The 18,894-nt window shown below is 34.9% G+C and overlaps 1 protein-coding gene across 16 annotated transcripts in view; it reads right to left on the bottom strand.

Moving 5' to 3' along the window:
• Window positions 1-18,894, bottom strand: part of BANP (BTG3 associated nuclear protein) — a 261,969-nt gene that overhangs the window by 111,633 nt on the left and 131,442 nt on the right. For all 16 annotated transcript variants that reach the window (XR_008914963.1, XM_056810662.1, XM_056810671.1 and 13 more), the window contains one exon: window positions 13,770-13,937. Coding sequence is in view for 15 of the 16 variants with exons in the window: in XM_056810662.1 (XP_056666640.1) it covers window positions 13,770-13,937 (168 nt within the window). In the remaining variant the exon portion in view is untranslated. The remainder of the gene's footprint in view (window positions 1-13,769; window positions 13,938-18,894) is intronic.

Genomic DNA, 18,894 nt, shown 5'->3' with positions numbered 1-18,894 from the left:
ATAATTCATTAAAGCAGATGAAAAAGTTAACCAAACCTGACTTGTCAGTACAAACAAATATGTCAGTACGTTTGATGTTTTCTTTAAATTCTCATTTAATTCCTACTACTTCAAGAGACCATCTATTAAAATAGGATGGTTCTAACCACTAATAAAAGATAATAGAAAAAAACACAGTCTCAGTTTATTAGCAGTTACCCAGAACTGGATAAAAGATCTTAAAAGCTCATTTTTTATTCCTCCTTAGACAAGCACAACTAAATTGCCAAAAGAATAAAATTATACTAAGTTCCTCATACTTAAAAAATAAAAACCTTTAATTTCATCTTGAGTCTTTCCCAGACAGATTTTACTCAAACTCTCTCCAAATTTCTAGGTCATAGGAAACCCAGCTCAAGGGTTCAAATGAAATTTTCATTTGGTCTGACAATGTTCATCTTTAGATAAATAAAAGCAGATGACTAAACAAAGCAATCTAAGAAATTTTCCTCCTTATGTTCAGATGGAGTTTTACTGAAAAAATTTACTAAATGTACTAATGATAAAAGGAATCTCTGAATACTATTTTGTGTAAGTTATCTCCATTGTTTAGCTGATAACTGATTCTACAGAATAATGGATATGAATGTCACATATTTATAACATTAAAAACCAAATTTCCTAATATATATTAGGAAATATATGTCATATATATGTATATATGAGATACTAATGATCAATTTTAAGACAGAAAGGTAAAGTTCAAAAAAACAAAAAACCAACAGGTTGGTCTTCATCTGACTAGCACATCACTGGGCACATATTTCAGAGTTTTCCAGTGGTAGGACCTACCAGGGATCATGATCACTGAGTCCTCAAGAATAGCAGAAATAACAAAATGAAATCTCAAGCAGAATATTTGTGGATTTAAGGAGCTTGCTATCTTTATAAAAAGGCACTGAAAATAGCTAGAAAACTGGCACAATATTCATCGGTTATTTCAAATGAAAAGCTTAAGTGACAACTACCTCATATTACTGCTTTTTCTGATAAACCATCTTACCTCCTGGAAAGGGAAAATCTTAAAATAGAAATAAAATTGGACACCAACCTGTTACTTAATACTAATTCATTCAGTCCTGACTGTCTCCAGTTTAGCAAATTAGGAATGCAGATCTGGCTGTAAAGTCAATTTTGAGGAGATTTTATTATGAGATATACTGGCTGATTAGTAGCAATTAAATCAAATACTTGTTGGGAATACTAAAGTCCTGGGCTTCTTGATTAAATCCTTGGACAATGTAAAAATGTATAATAAAAGATTGAAGGAAACTTCAAAGATATCTGGAAAAGAAGACTACTCTTAGCCAACCATGAAAGTGACATGGTGCTATTGTCACCCTATTGCTCCCCCCCAAAAGGGAGGGGGGAAAAAAAAACCAAACACAGAAATGATTCAGGTACTGTGCAGGGAAAAAATGCCTGATGTTCAAAGAGACTGACTTTGAGATGAAAGGTATAGAAAATTTTATAGACAATTAATATTCCTAAGAGTCAGCAAGGCATAATGGAAAAGAATTGGCCTCCAAGTCAGGAACACCTGAATTCAAGTTCTGCTTCTAACATGACCTGAATGAGGGACCAACCCTGTGCTTAAGATCTCAGTGCTGTGAGCAATTTTCAAAAACTCATAAGTTTCAAAGCAGGTATCAGTCTACTTGATAAATAAAGAGTTTCATCCCTGACAGTTCTATGTATTGTACCAGTGAAACCATAGAGAAAGACAAAAACAAAACCTTCCTGAAGCCACTAAGTGTTCCTGATGAGAGAAGCATTAATCAGATATTAAATGGTTAAATTTCATGATCCTCTCTATAAATTTGGTGCCATCAATATTCCCTTTAGACATTAGCATGTGTAATAAATGAAAGCAAAATTATTGCATATAATACTAATTTTAAAAAGAGTGTGGTTGCCATCTATAAAATTAACTCTCAAGTCAGGAGTCCGTTAGTAGCTCTTAACAATTAAGTTTTTAATCAAAATGGAGATATAGAAAAAAAGGGAAATGTAGGAAAGGGACTGAAAATATCACCTATCTAAAATAATACCATGAAGCCAGGCAAGCCGTCACACCCTGCAAAAAACCTTCAAGTGCACAGCAAGCACCAGAGCTCCAGCTCAAGATGCTCTTCCACCACCAACCCAGAGAGAGAGACCTCCCCTCATGCACCACATCTTTTAACTTCTGTCCTGCTCTGTCACACAAAGTACTCACAATAAATGGGATGCAGGGATTGGTTTCTAGCTACACACATACTAAATCAGTGGTGCCCCCTTTGACATCAGCACAACTCAAATGAGACTGCTGAACATTTGGTGATAAACTGGAGCCATTTGTAAATTTGACTCAGTCTAGTCCCACTCACCAGTGGGAAACATTGTTATGAGAGATGCTTGGGTAAAACTGTGGTGAGAAAAAATGTTTAAAACAAGATATTTCTCTTACTTTTTTACTATCACAATTGTACTTTTCTGTGACTGGTATATGGCAAATAGAATTAGTAGCCAAAGGCAAATTTTTGTTAATGAAGTGCAAGCTGCTTGGTGTCCTTTTTCCCTCCATCTCAGCCATAATCTTTCTGCCTATTCTTTTCTTTTTTTCTTTTTTCTCTAACCCTTACTTTCTATCTTAGAATCGATTCTTTTTTTTTTTAATCTTTATCTTCTGTCTTAGAATCAATACCAAGTATCAGTTTCAAGGCAGAAGAGTCATAAAGGCTAGCAACAAGGGTTGCACAGCTAGGAAGTGTCTGAGGCCAGATTTCAGCCTTGGTCCTCCTGGATCCAGAACTGACACTATCTACTGTGATACCTTGCTGTCCCTTGTCCATTCTCTTTCCTTCACCCCACAGAACTCATGAAAGCCTTTATCTGAATTTTGATCTCAAAGAGAGTAGCTAGAATTCAGTGGTGGCAAAAGAGTCATAGATCTCCTACAGCTGCTCTCCAGATATACTGTTACTTAACCACAGTCTTAAGTGTATTCTGCCTCCCTCTTCTGATGCAAAAAGATTGCTTCCCTTAAAAAATTAGCGACGTCAAAAAGTCAAGGGAAACTTCCAGCTGGATCCATAATTTGATTACTCTTCTTAGAGTCCCTGAGAGTCCAGAGATTCTAATAGAGAAGATATCAGGTTCCCCACTAGGAAGCACTTTCTACCACAGTGAAGCTGAATAACACAGTTAGGGCTGCTACTTGTGTGGCCCAGTATTTTATTTCCCTATCTCTAAAAATCTTTGGCAACTGTTAATACTCAGGGTCTGATAACTAACAAAACAACTGGGTATGAAACACTGAAGAAGAAAAAAAAACATTGAAAAGAACTTGGGATCATCCAAGTTTTATCACGTACCATTTTTAATACTGGACACACACATTCTTTTACCAGTGGATATTCCAAGAGATAGGTTAGAAGTTAAAGTGGATGTACATATTCAAAACTCTTCTTGTATTCACAAATAAAAAGCAAAATTTCCAAAGATTTCAAAAAAGCATATAAAGTTAAACTATAATTCTGATCAAACCTACCTAAAAGAGTCATTTACAACTTTCTTCATCTAGTTATGAATGGTGCTATATACTCTTAATTACTCTGAAAGTATTTTAGAAGGCTGCTAACACTACCTCAGCATGGTACTCTCATGAGCAACAGCCATGCTTTCCTTCTCTGTCCCCAGAATCCCTGCTCATAGGATCAGAGGATCCTAAATCTGGAGCTAGAGGGGACTTCAGAGGCCATCTAATAGAGTTCCATTATTTTTGGATGAAGCCCAAGGAGGCAAAGGTACTCTTCCTTTAGTATCTTCCTACCTCAGAGTCTCTGTCCTAGCTCCTGTGATGAAATAAGTACGAGAATCTAAGCTTAATTTTCCTCTGAAATGTGGATAAAGCCTTCTTCAGTCCTTAGTACACTGAAAGCATCCCCTTGTTGGTAATCTACAGGTAACTATGTTAACTAAATATCTCATGGCGTGACTTAAGTCTCCAGACATCTCCACTTCCTCCTTATCAGCAGTCTTTCTGTTCTAGAGACCCATTTTCAGAACTAGTGAAACCTACAAGAGACCGTCACTTCATGAGGGACCTCTAGCTATACCCAACTCACTCTCAGCTCAACTCATTCTCTTAATACCCTCTTACTCATTACTTAACTATACAGACTCTACACTATAATTCCACTTATATTTTGCCTCCCTCTTCTGATGAGGAATGAGTGCTGCATTTTTTTAAAAGCTTTTTCTGTATCTATCAAAATAATTGTGTTTTTTGTTGTTTTTGTTATTGATATGGTCCATTATGCTTCCATTGTTCCTAAAATTCAACAAGCCCTGGATTTTTTACATAAATCCGGCCTTGTCATATTGTATGATTTTTGTTACATATTGCTAGAATCTCCTTGCTAAAATTTTATTTAAAATGTTTGCATCAATATTCATTAGAGAAATTGGTCAATAGTTTTCTCTGATTTGACTGTTCTTGTTTTAGATATCAAGACTATATTTGTGTCAGAATGAATTTAATAGGACTCCTTTACCTGTTTTTTTTTTCCAAACAATTTATATATCAGTATAATTTACTGGTTTTTAAATGTTTTATACAAATCATATGTAAATTCATCTGGTCATGAGGTTTTTTATTGGAGAATTAATTTATAGATTATTCAAAATTTTTTTTGTAACATAGTTACTTAAATATTCTGTTTTCTCTTCTGTTAACCTAGACAATTTATAATTCTGTAAATTTTCAGCCACTTCATTTAGAATATCAGTTTTGGTGCCATGGAGTTAGGTAAAATAGCTCCTAATATTTACTTTTATTTTCTCTTTATTGATAGTGATGAATTTTTGTTGTTTTTTTCTTGAGGGGTTTCATATATTTAGGCCTAAAGCATTTCTTAATGGACTCATTAAATCAACTAGATATGGATATTTATATTTTAGAAGACTATATATCTCTCAGCAAACACCAAAGTAGGAATCAGCAATTATCTCCCAATAACTTATAACTTGGTGTTAGAGATAATCTTTATTTTTAAAATGGAAATAGTGAGCTCTTATATTTTCATTCCTTAAGCTACTGTTGAAATGGATATCCCATGGGCAATTCATACTAAAACATATTCAAAGCATAATACAGCATCTTTCCCCCAAATTATTCTCTTCTTCCCAATTTCCTTGTTATTTTCAATATTACCAATATCTTCCCAACTATTCAACATCAGTGACACTCACTAGCCCTCAGTTATACCATACCACATGTCAAATTTGTTGTTAAATCTTGTTGTTTCTACCTTTGCATCATATCTCCTATAAGTCTCCTTCTTTCTACTCAGTCACTTTCTATTCAGATCCCACTCAGATAAACATAAGATAAGAGGCTGGTAGAAGCTCTTATCACTTCTAATATAGACTATTATAATATCTTTCTAATTAGTCTGCCTGCTTTTTAAGTCTCCCTCCTTTCCAATACATCCTCTACTTAGCTCCCAAAGTGATTTTCCCAAATCCCACGTTTTATCTGACTATATTACATATATCTCAATAAACAGAAACTCAGTATTATCTAAAGGATCAAAACCAAAATCATCTCTTGGGCCTTTAAAGCCCTTCACAACCTGTTCCCTGCCCATGTCTCCCCTCTTTTTACATTTAACTTCCCTCTACAAACTCTACTATACAGCTACTCTAACTTTCTTGCTGTTACTATTCATGACACACTCTCTCCAGACCCCCAAGCATTTTAGCTGGCTTTCTCCCATGCCATGTGTTTTCCCTTCTCATCTCTGACTTCCTGCGAAACACAGCTCAAGTTAAAGAGAATAAAAGGACATAAAAAATTACAGACAAATAGGACAGCTTTGAAAGGTACAGATTGAATTTAATATATATTCTGAAAAAAAGGTAAGCTCTATATAAGAAAAGATTTGAAGTTTTACATACAACTCATTTTTGTCATGCTACATAAAATATCAGTTTTATTTGGAATTTTTCCATTCAAAATAAAAATGCATTAACTTTTTGAAAGACAATTCAAATTCTAATTTCTGCAAGAGGTTTGCCATGTTCTCCTCCAATCCCTCCCCACTCCCTACCTCCCATTAAGTCTTCCTTCTGAAATGAATGTGTGCTACATATGTCTATGTATAACTATATACATAGGTATATACATAGTATATACATAGGTATAGTTATTTGCATGTCATATGCCCTATGTTTACTAACTGATGATATACTAGGTGGCATAATACAAGGAAAGGTACATAATGAACAATTATCACAGAAATTTGTCCAGCCTGATTTATGAAAGTCATTTAATCCTGTTAAAAGAAACTTCAGAAAAAAGTGCTCAATAATATTAATCTAATTTGAAAGGGTATTACTAGGCTCTTTTTATGGTGAAAAGGAATTGGATATTGAGGAGATGCCCATCATCTGGGGAATGGCTGAACAAACTGTGTCATACTTTGGTGATGGAATACCACTGTACTAAAAGAAATGATAAGCAAGATGATTTCAGAAAAAGCTGTAAAGACTTACATGAACTGATGCAGAGCAAACTAAGCAAAACTGGAAGAACATTATACACAGTAACAAGAATATTATAAGATGATCAACTGTGAAAGACTTAGCTATTCTCAGTCATACAGTCATCTGAGACAATTCTGAAGGACTTATGACCAAAAAATGCAATTTACCTCCAACGAACAAACTATTGGAGTGTAGATCAAAGCATTCTATCTTATACATCAGTTCATTTACGGTTTTATTTTAGGGTTTTGTATTTATATGAGTATTCTCTTATAACAGTGACTAATAGGGATGTATTTTTTTGAATAATACATGTATAATCCAGATCAAATTGTTTACCATAGCAGGGAAGGCACAATTTGTATTTTACAATTTTGGGAAATGTATGTTGAAAATTGTTATGATTATATGTAATTGGGAAAATAAAATCTTTTAATTGTTAAAAAGTATGTTGCTAGGAAATCAGTAGTTAAAAGTACTATGAAATTACGGCTCTTGAACTATCACATTTTAAAAGTTTAGATATCATTCTAATCTCATGAAACTATTAAAACATATCCCATACCTGTTCACTTTCCTAACCCAAAACCTATCCCTTCTGCACTCAAAGAAATACTTCAATTTTAGTGTTTTAAAATAAAGGGTGCACAAATAAGAAGAAAATGTTGCATAATTTATATAAAAATATTGGATTACTAAAAGCCAAAAATTCTTCAAGTGAAAATGCAATCAATAAAAACAACTCATGTTTATAATTAAAGTAATTAGTTTATGTCATTTTAACTCAAGATTTTTGGAAATAATATGCAGTTTTAGAATTTTTTTCCATTGTAAAAGCATATTTCTGGCACTGCCTAAAATATAATGATTTGTGTTAACATGCAAGTCAAACTAACTTTCATATCTCAGCTACATCTGCTGCTTTTTTCCTAGTTCATATTCAAAGTTTTTATTTCAATTCATAATATTCAAATGTCCCATATAACTGTGAACTTTTCCTAAATCAATATTTATCATTTCTTATTACTATTTAATATTAAACCTATATTGAGACAGAGATTTGCCTGCTAGAATATGTCCTAAAAGGAAATAAAGACTACTGTTTTCTGAATTTAACTTAATCTTTTTTGTGTGTGATAGACCATGGTAGCAGTCTGATGATATCTATGGACCCTATCTCCAAATGTTTTTAAATGCATTAAATAAAATGCAGGATTAGGAAGGAAATTAATTACATTGAAAAATAATTAGCCCAGGTTAAGAACCCTAACTAGCTTATTCCTATATTGGGAGAAGCACTGGCAGTGAAAGAACCAAGTGAAAGAACTAGAGAACTTGGGGTGAAATCTTAGCATTGCAATTTATTGTTGCCTTCAGAATATTAGGAAAGTCATTAACCTATCTGGTGCCCATAGTTTGCTCATCTCTAAAACAAGCAGCTGGATTAGATAATTATCCATCTTCCGATCCTACAAAAATCACTGTTTCAGAGAAGATTCTGGCCTTTGGACCTATACTATAGATAACAGACAGAAATTGATGTTCATTGTAAGTTATCAGGTTAAATTTTTTAGGTATTGTGATTAGACACATTTAATAACTGCAACTCCTGGTGACCTCATTCATTCTTTTCAAAGGTTTAACTATCATTTTAATAGAGAAAATTCACAGATCTATATTTGGAGCCCCATTCTATCTTCTGACCACCTCCTTAGATTACCAGCGTCTACTTACTACTTCAAATTGAATGTTCTGCAGACACATCAAACTTAACCAAGACCAAAACATAATCTATTATCTTTTCCCTAAAACTCACCTAAAACTCATGTTTTACTCTCACTGCCAAAGGTACCCCAGCGAACCAGGTTCATAATCTTGGTATTATCCTCAACTCTTGTGAATCTTAAAACTGCTCAGACTCTAACTTAGAACATTTGGTTAAGGCTATTCCCTTATTGTAACAAATGGAGGTACTTGATCAGGAATGTATTGGGAATTTTAACATTACTCCACCCATACTTAGACAGTGCCTTAGGGGAAGATAAAGTTGTAAACTCCTTACTGAACAATGAAAAGTCCCCAACTCATACTTATAGTGAAGCAAAAACCCTTAAGCTAGGTCTATTTTTAGATCTAATACAAAAGGATACTAAGTACATGTAAAGGTTAAATTAATCACTAAAAGGTCAAGGTACGCTTAACAAAAGAGGTGTGAAGTTTTAGTCTACTCAGGGAAAGTGATAACAAAAGAAGATGTGAATTAAGAATGTACAGTCCTGTGGAAACGTCTACTGTGATTGGTAGATGTGAAAATTTAGGGGAGGTGACATAAGAGAAATTTCTCTTTCAAAGGAGCTGTCTGAACTACTTAGTGAAAGTTGCGAGGAGTTGGAGTTTTGGACTGGAGTTTGGAAGCTGAATTGGAGGATCTCTCTGAACACTAGAGCTTACTTGGAAAATCTTGTGGTGAGTGGATAAAAGACTGACTAGTCTCTCTTAAGGCTTAGGCCTAGGCCTTTTCCTACTATTTCCTCTTACTCTGTCTCTCTTCCTTCCCTTAATTTTTTCATTCGTATTAATTAAAAATCTCCATAAAACCCAGCTGACTTGGGCATTTCATATTTGGGAATTTTTCCCATGGCGACCACTTATTTAATATAAAAATCAAGACACTAAAATTATCTTTACAGTTTTGGCAATTCACAGTCTTGAAACCCATAGTTTCACGGTCACACTCTTCACTCTCCTTCATTCCACATAGCTGATCAAATTCCAGCCTTTGCTGTTTTTAATCTTTAAAATATCTCTCCCATCTGACAATTTCTCTGATCACACAGACATCAATTTCGTTCAGGTCTTTCTCATCTCTCATTTACACTATTATAATTCCTTCCTCATTCATCTCCCCATTCTAATGTATCCTCCACAGAGCAGAAAAAATGATTTTTCTTAAGCAAAGATCTAACCATGTCACACCCTCCTTCACCCCACCCCCTTCAAGTAAACTCCAGAGGCTCCTCTAATTGCCTCTGGGTTAAAATATAAACTCCTCTGTTGGGTTTATAAAGCAGTTTACAAACTTGGCCCAGCCCATCCTTGCCATTTCATCCTTCATACACTCTTATTCAGACATACAAACTAGACTTCTTTCAGCTGCTTATACAGCTTCCTAGCTCTAGGCTCCATGCCACTCCACTGGCCTTCCCTCATGCCTAGAATAGAATCCCTTGTCACCTTTGCCTCACAAAGTCCAAGCTCAAGCATCATTCTGTACATGAGCCCTTTCTCTGACTCCAACAATTAGGAATTCCCCTCCCAAACCACTTCTATTTATTTGTTTTTAGATGATATAAGCATAAAATATGTCATTGTTTTTTTCCCACCTTAGAATGAATGTAAGTAAATTCCTAGGGAAGTACAGGTTGTTATATTCCTTGTGTTTATAACCCTAGCACATAATTATTGCCTGAAGATTGATTATGGCTTCTCTGATATTCAGAGCAAGAAGAGGAAGATGGAGCAAGGAGAGAAAGGCAGTTTGATAGATATGTGGCACTTCTGAATCCAAAAATATGAGAATCAGCAAGGAGCAACTTTGAAAGGAAATGCCCCATATAAAGGTCCCTGGGAGAGGCAGGACAAAGACAGAAACCTCACCTGTGTTCATCTTTGCATGAAGCATGTCCTCTTGGACAGCCACTCTAAATTAAATGCCTATCATGAGGCTTAGCAAGGGACTGAAGATAAATTAATATGTTCCTATCCCCAAGCAGTTTAAATTCTCATTCGATGGTATTCGAAAGATACCTAGCTAGATGGTACATGCAGAGAGGCAGAGGACCTGGATCCACAGTCCACCAAGAATACCTACTGATTGCATGACCTTACACAAGTGAGTCTGCTTCTGTGGGTTTCAAATTGCTAAGTGATGGGCTAGATGGCCTCTCGGGTCCTTTCCAGCACAAAGTCTATTAGTTATTCCTAACCTGACCTAATATAAATCAATTTTATCTTAACCTTCTCTATGCCTTTTAAAATGTATGACTCTAAGATTAGATGTTAAGGTATTTTGAGATACCCTAGATGAAAGATAAATTTATGGCAAGACTGTAATTAATTTTTTAAAGCCTGCCCTAACGCTTGTGAGTACATTGTTTTGACTAATGATCATGTCTAAATACGATTCTCATTTTGCTGAGAATGGGATCATCAGATGGAGAAGTCCCAAGAAAGAGTTCACCACTCACTGTAGGCATTCTAAAAACAAAAACCTGCCAACCATATGCCTTGGGAGTGGAACAGCAGAAAGAAGAATTCCAGAAAAGCAGCTATTCCATTTATTCAATGTCCTAAACCTCCCTGTACTTGCCAACTCAGTGGGTTCAGAATTCAACTTCAAGAGCCTAGGATGGACACAGCCAAGCACTTCAGAGACACTTATCACCAACAAACTCATTTTGATTGTGGTCTATAGGAAATGATGTGGCTTCGTTGTGTCTTTGACCCAATTGAACCTGCAGTGTCCTATTCTTTCCTCAGCTCCCATTCAAAGACACAATCTCAAGATTATGGAAGACTCAAGTCTGATGTACAGAACTTTGAATTCCCCATCAACAAAATAGGCCTAACTCAAACAAAATTCAAGCCCAAACTTATGAACTATCCTAAACTTAGGCTCTAGACCCAAAAGTCAAATTTTCCAGAAAGGTATCCCCTATCTTTTAAATTACAAAACAAATTCACTTCTTACATAGAGACTGTCTCTAACCAGGGCATCCCCTGGTAACACAGTGATTTATTTAATCAGTATTTATATCTGTAAGACCAGCCAAAAACAAAAGCAATTTCGAGTCAATAATTGTTCCACTCTGAAGTTTTCTGATTATTACACATAGCTTGAATCCTGATTTGGAAAACCCACTTTCTGACATTTTCAGTCTAGGCTATGACTATACACCACTAAAGGGAAACATGCTTAAGTGGATACCTACTTTGTGGCGTCTATTTTGCTCCTATTTTCCTCAGGGCTCACTCTTCTAACATTTTCTCCCTTCTCTTTTGTTACTATTTTACAATTTTAGATTCAATATCTAGGAGGCATACCATCCAATCCACCAAACTAATAATGATAACCTTCATATAATGCTTTAAATTTTGCAAAGCATTTCTCAAATGTTATGTTTGAGCCTCAACAACTCCATAAAGTACTACCACTACCATGAAGTCCATTTAACAAATAAGGAAACTGAGACTGAGAGAGATTCAATGACTTGCCCAGGACTACTGCTAGTAGTCATTGTTGTAGTTGTAGTCATAGTTAGTAGTAGTAGTAGTAGTAGTAGTAGCTAGTAATAGTAGTAGTAGCAGTAGTAGTAATGGCTAGGGAAGGATTTGAATTTAAGGTCTTCTTGATTCATATCCCTAGCTGGCATTACCTAAATTCAATCTGTCTTTATAGCTTACCTTATATTCTGCCACAGGTGAGAATACAAAGAATTTGTTTTCCTAAAATGACTATAACAAGACATATAATACCTATCAAAATGCTTTCATTATTTGGGAAGAAAGGGAGAATGTGGGGATCTTAGCTTGGATGTTATTTATTACAATGTTGTTTACTCATATTCCATTATTCCTAATCTGATAGAATGTCAATGTTTCATCTCTTCTGAACATTTCAACTCTCAATCAAATTGGTAGAACTGGTAGAAAAGTAGGAAGTACTGCTACAAACTTGAACTAAAAGGAAGATTTTAGTTGATATTTATAAAGAAAATATCAAATGTTTATTGGAAAATCTCAACTTCCAGTTGCACTGGAAAGTGCTTTTAGGAATGAGTTGCATAACAAGATTCATTGAGCTGTGAAAAATTATAGGGGTGTTTGATGCACAAGCACTATTAAAGTAAAATTCAAATCCTCCTCTAATATAATTACTGCACCTTAGTTAAATAGAGAGAAAAGCTTCTTGGAAATTTCATCCTAGTTTTTTTATTTCATTTCAACAAAGACTTGCCTGGGTTTAGAGACCAATACCTAGACATTTTCCAGTCTTATTCCAAATACCACTGGAACATTTAATCTGAGCCCTACACACATGATGCTCCAAGAGTCAATCTACAAAAGGAAATTGATATTATTTCCTTTATTCCCAAATGAATAAAACTATACATTTATTTACTTGAAATCAAATTCCACTTCATAAAGATGATATTTATAGAAATTTCCTTAGAGCCATGCAATACATTTCCCATTTATTTATGGTCTGTTCTTACTCTTTAATGTCACTTAATTCTTTTGATTATGTAAATATAAAAGGATCTTTCCCAACAAAGCAAATCAAATTAAAAGGAAAGAAGCAAATTAGGGGAAATTTTTCGGTGAGTTCATACATCAAAGAATTGACAATACCTAGAATCTAAACAATTATCATATAACTATTGCTCAACAAATCAAAATGAATAGTCAGCATGAAACTGCGGATAACTATGTCAAAACATATTAAAACTCCCTAATACTAACAGGGCCAAAAGTTTAGAAATCGAAGAGGTCTTAGAGTTTATCTGGTCTGTCCCGTCCCGTCCTCCCCCCCCCCCCCCCCCCCCCGGTCATTGATAGACAAAGAAATTGAAGAACACAAAGTTAAGTGACTTGGTCACTGCCACAGTAAGGATTTGAACTGGAGTCTCTGACTCCGAATCTCATGTTCTTTTCATTGTCCAACACTGTCTCTCTCCTGGTGAAAAGCAAATAAAGAGCCACAAAAGGCCACTTTTACCCATTAGAATGGCTTCATTAATTTAAAAGATGGTACAAATCTGTGTTGCTGGGGTCTTCCTAACGTAAAAGAAAAACATTAACGTATTGTTTGTAAGACTACAAAATATTTTAAAATACGATAGGGAGAAGAACCTAGGATTTGAAAAGAAAATTTCTGGCCATTAAGTTTGGGCTCTACCACCTGCTACCTATATGAGAGTGGCCTAGTTACTTAATCTCTGGGCTCCAATTTAAGCAACTGGAAAATGAACATAGTAACACTTACCTGACCAATAAAGTCAAATGATTTGTAAACTATAAAACATCATAAATAAATAGGAATGGTTATCATGAGGCCTACTAAATCGATAGAACTTGTCTCAAATTAACTCATAAACATAAAAAATTTAACAAAATATTCACTTTCTGAAAAGAGTTACCTGAGCCACTATAAGATGATGATGAAGGTGTCCGCCTGGAGAAGCTTTTGACTGCAAGACTCTGCCCTCTTTGCTTTCGCCGCCAGGCTGTCCTACATTTAGAGTCAATACTCTGCTTGATTCGGTACCAGTCAGATTCTGTGATTCCAAATTTATAAAAAAGGTGACCTGAAAAATACAGCCCAAGAAAGCCCTGAGTAAGATGAATGTGTTTCATCAACACACTCAGAAGAAGCACAAAAATATTGTCCAGAGCATCTGCCCCAAAGAACATCATCAGTGCAATGAATGGAGTAAAAAGGCACTTATTGGCTGCTGAGCTGGTAATCTGAAAGAATGGTTTCATAAGAGAATCCTGAGTAACAAACACAGTCAACAAGTCACCCCTGAAAATAAGATCAAAATATTTACAAAATCAAATTTTTAACTAATAAGTATGCATTTAATTTAATTTTAGAGCAATTAAAACTGTCCCCAATTGTTTGTATCCTAAATAAAGGCAAAAGGAGGGAGTTAGTATCACTGAATCAGAAATTGTAGGTTGGAGTAACAGCCTGCTTCTCATGAGACTTGGAACAAGTCACTTTATAATTTGGAGTTTAGTTTCTTCACTGATAAAATAAAGAGTACTAAGTGAATTCCACAATTCCTTCCGTAAGAGATCTAATACGGCTCTTCATACCATAGGATCATATATTCCAAACTGGAAAGGCCATCAGAACTTATCAAATCCAACTGCATCATTTTAGAGATAAGGAAACCTAGGGTCCTTAAGAGGTCTAATTATTTGACCTAAATGAGACAAGTGTTAAGAAGAGCTGAGATTCAACCCAACTTCTCTCCCATCTGTGGCCCTCACAACCTCTAAGTCAATCAGATTTACTGATTCTTATATCTCTGAAATCTGGTCCTCCTCAATTTCTACTACAAATTTCACTATAAAGATTAACCTCTTCCAGGTAACCTAGGTTTCCTCATCCCTAAAATGAGGGAGATGGACTTTATTCTACACATGACTACCAGAATCTCTCTCAAAAGTCATTTTCTTTAAACCATTCCACTATCCAAAAGCCTCCATGGCTTTCTAATACTTTTTAAATGAAATATCATCCGTCTCTTTAAATATCTTCCATCAAAAGAACTTTCCAAAATCTACTAAAAATAATTTCTCATTATCAAAATATATTAGAACTGAAAAAAGAACTCAAATCCATACTTTAACAATAATCCTCTCTACAATTCCCCTGATAAATGTTCTACTGAACTCAGCTTGAAGACCTTCAGATGGGGTACATTCTCCTACCCAGGCTGCCCATTCCAATCAGAACAATATCTATCTAGTATTAAGTTTCCCCTAGTATAAAGCTGAAATGTTTCTTCATTGCTCCTAAATCTGGAGTCAAGTAGGACAACTCTTATCCCACTTTCAAATGAAAAGCTATTTAAAAATTGAAAACATCAATCATCCCAACATGAAAAAAATGACTTTGCTGCCATGGTGATTGTCAATGCATAACAACCTCGTTTCCAACAATTCCTTTTAATTCAGTAGTAATTTCATCAAGGAATGTCCTCGAGGAAAGTCTTATCAATAATGGTTCCTAGTTAATAGCAATATTATTAATAATAACAATAGCTAACAGTTATATAATGTCTACTATGTGCCAGGCACTAAGTGATTTGACAAATATTATCTAAATTGGTACTTATAACTAACTCCATTATACAGAAGAAGAAATTAAAGTTAAGCAATTTGCCCAAGATCACACAGCTATTAAAGTGTCAGTGCTGGTTCTGAATTTGTTTTTTCTAACTCTAGATCCAGAGTTCCATCAATTGTAACCTAACTTCTCTGGGGATAAGGAAGTTAAGCTATCTCCAATAAAAGACAAATTTCTCTTTTATGACAATTTTAACCTGCTTAATAGCAGCAAGACTATCTGTTTAAATTAATTCAAATCCATCTGTCTATAGCTCTCATTTGGCAATTAACTACATTTGCCTTGTATTGGTATTTTACTTTTAAGTTCTCATTTGTTCATGAAGACTGCCCAACTAAACAGTAAACTGAAGAGCAGAAATCACACTGGTTCTTTTTTAATTTCTCATAATCATCATTTCTTACTGCATTACTATTCAATTCTGAAAAGGTTGTTTGTTTTTTATCTACTCCATGAATAATGGACAGATGCTTTGTTTCCAGTTCCTTTCTATTATCAAGTGAGTAACTATGCTTATTTTCATAAGCTGGCAGCTAGGTGGCACAATGGATAAAGTGTTGGACTTGGAGTCAAAAAGAGTTTAAATCAAACATCAGGCTTTTTTTTTTTGGTCATATAGCCCTGGGCAAATCACATAATCTTCTCCACTATTAAGTGGAGAAAATAATAGCATCCTAATTCACAGTTGCTATGAAATTAAAATGAGAAAATATTTGGAAAGTACCTTGTAAAATTTAAAAAATTACAAAGTACTACTAATTGTTATCCTTATATTTTGATATATATCAGATTTTTTTTCTTTGACCTTTCTAGGGTCTTTACTGGGTCAAATGGTATATAGTCACTTCCTTGAACACTGACATCCAGAATCAATACATAGCTACATCCCATAAATTTAGCAGTTGTCCCATTATCATTTTAATGATTTGTCATTTCCACAATGTGTTCATTGACCCTTGCATTCAGAATGCTATTACTTAGCCCTAGAAGTTACAGCTAGAAAGACCCTTCTCCAGACTTTATTGGCTTCAACTGTAAAAGAGTTGAGCAAAATGACTTGTGAATCCAAGATTCAGGAGCTTATGGTTCTCGTCTCCATTTTGGTCTGTATACATTTTTGTATGTCCTTTATTACTATTTTTATTGCATAATAATTATCCTTAACATGTGTATTTGTGATTTCTGTACCTTTGCACATGCCTTTGAAACAAAAAAAATTATCATTTTTTGTTAAAAATGTATTGTGGAATCCTCAGATACATGTTTTCTTTGGTGTTCCCATTTAAAAACAATACTGGTCAATAAAATGTTTCCCACAATCTATTTGATTTTATATTTTCCTTCTCATTTGTCCTCCTGCTTTATCTCCTCAGACCTGAGAGATTATTAAAGTCTCTTACTATTACTATTATTAATACCTTTTTGAAATTCACCTAGTTTTTCTTTTAAGAATTCTAATTCTTTTCATTTATACTTAAAAATTTTGTTTTGAATATTCTTTGGTCATTTCAGCATTATGTAATTTTGTGCTTTCTCTTTATTAATATTAATAATTATCGTTGGTATAGAATATACCCAAATCTCTCCTGCTTCCAACTTTGTGCATTTTCTTACCTTCAATGACATGAAGAAATGTTCCTTCTCCAATACCTCTTACTGTATTTCCCTTCTAGGATTCTCAACAGTCTATTACAAAAATTGCTAATTCACTACTAAGGCAGCAGGATACTCATAGCCCTAATAGAAGGAGAGGGGTCCCCTATTTATTACATTTTTCCCTCTTAAAGTTTCTGTTTTGATGTCATACCAATCAATCTTCCTTTGAACATAACTCTCACTACTCAGCCTCTACTAAGCTGAGCCTCTCCCTTTCCATCCCAAAGAATAATTCTACTCCTGAAATGTCCAAGCATCTGTTGGTAGTATCCCAAGGAGGGATATCCTCCTCAATCTAGCAGACTTTGTTACAAGTCCCCAGTTTCATATCACTCCTATCCCTCCAAGTTCTTGGGTTTGCTCCAAAATGTTTCCTGAATGTTCCTTTGTTCAAGGAGCTTTACTATTTTAGAATGTGCCTGTCTTGGGTTCATACTTCTCTATGTATGAAGGGGGGAGGGAAAGAGAGAGGGAGACAATTTGGATCATATGACTTTGGAAAACTTATATGGAAATTTGTTATTACATATAATTGGTAAAAAAGAATTAATTAAATTAAGAAAATGAAAAAAGTAAATACATTTGTTATTCTTGTTAGACTAATTTCTCCTTAAAAAGTTCTAATTTCTGCCCTTCTTCATGTTTTGATTTTCACTTAATTCTGACTGCTCTACAGAACCATTTTTGTAGTGCCTTCATCATCCTCATGAGTTTCCTTTGTACATGTTCATTGAGTTAACTCTTTTCTTTGTTCACTGATCTCCCTTCTACAGTTTTAAATTTTGCTTTATCAACCACTTTGTTCATTTTTCTATTGTTTTCTTGAAGCAAACCTGTCTTGTCAATTCTGTCTTTATGTAACTTAGCTTTTCTGAGGCCTAAACTGAGCCCCTGCAGACATTCTCTCTTTTCTATAACCCTCAAGAGGGAAATAAATCCCAGTTGGGATACTGCAGGAGGGAGACTCAGAAACCATTCAGTCCTATATTTTTGGGTTTTACCATCCTCTAAGTCATGGGCTTTCTCGCACTCCTAAAAAGAGTCCAATGGGCTGGTGATGAAAAATTATGAAAGAATCCCCCTGGGCCCACCTGGGGAAAACTCTTTGCAACTGTTCTCTCAATCTCCTGGTTATCTGCTTCCTCTGTTATGGGATTAAACCTTTATAACTGACTTTGTGTTTCTCATCTCCTGATGCTTCCATGTTCATCTCCCCAGAGCATCTCTTATCTCCTTCTAAAGTCTCAAGACTGGTTTGATTCAGAGGCTTTAACTCACACTGGAAAAAGGGCCCATCCTTGGGATACTACCAAGAATTTAACTCCAAGAGTAGACTCTTTTAAAAAATGTTCAAAGGCTAGCCAAGTGGGGGGGGGGGGGGGGGGGGAGTCCTCCTAATATCATAGATTATGGGAGGTCCAAGAGTAACAATAGCCTGATGAGTTTGTCTTTTAGTCATTTTTTCCTAGAAGAACTGATAAGCATTTCATTCTTTCAGTTTTCCTATTCTCACTACCCCATTTGTAGGGACTTTTCATATGATTTTGGTGTGTGGTAGGGAGAGTATTCTGTGCTAGGTGACCACACACTCCACCATCTTCCTAAGATATCTATACTTTTTTATATTTCCTACAGCACCTCCCATAGTGCCCTATATACAAGAGAATTTAATAAATATTTAATCGCCTCTCATCTAATTCCATTTGTAAGTTTGGACTTATTCCAGTTTTACATTTTATACATTATCT

The sequence above is a fragment of the Monodelphis domestica genome, chromosome 1 (assembly GCF_027887165.1).
Source record: "Monodelphis domestica isolate mMonDom1 chromosome 1, mMonDom1.pri, whole genome shotgun sequence".
NCBI classification, from domain to species: domain Eukaryota; kingdom Metazoa; phylum Chordata; class Mammalia; order Didelphimorphia; family Didelphidae; genus Monodelphis; species Monodelphis domestica.
This window is presented reverse-complemented; position numbering and strand designations above follow the sequence as displayed.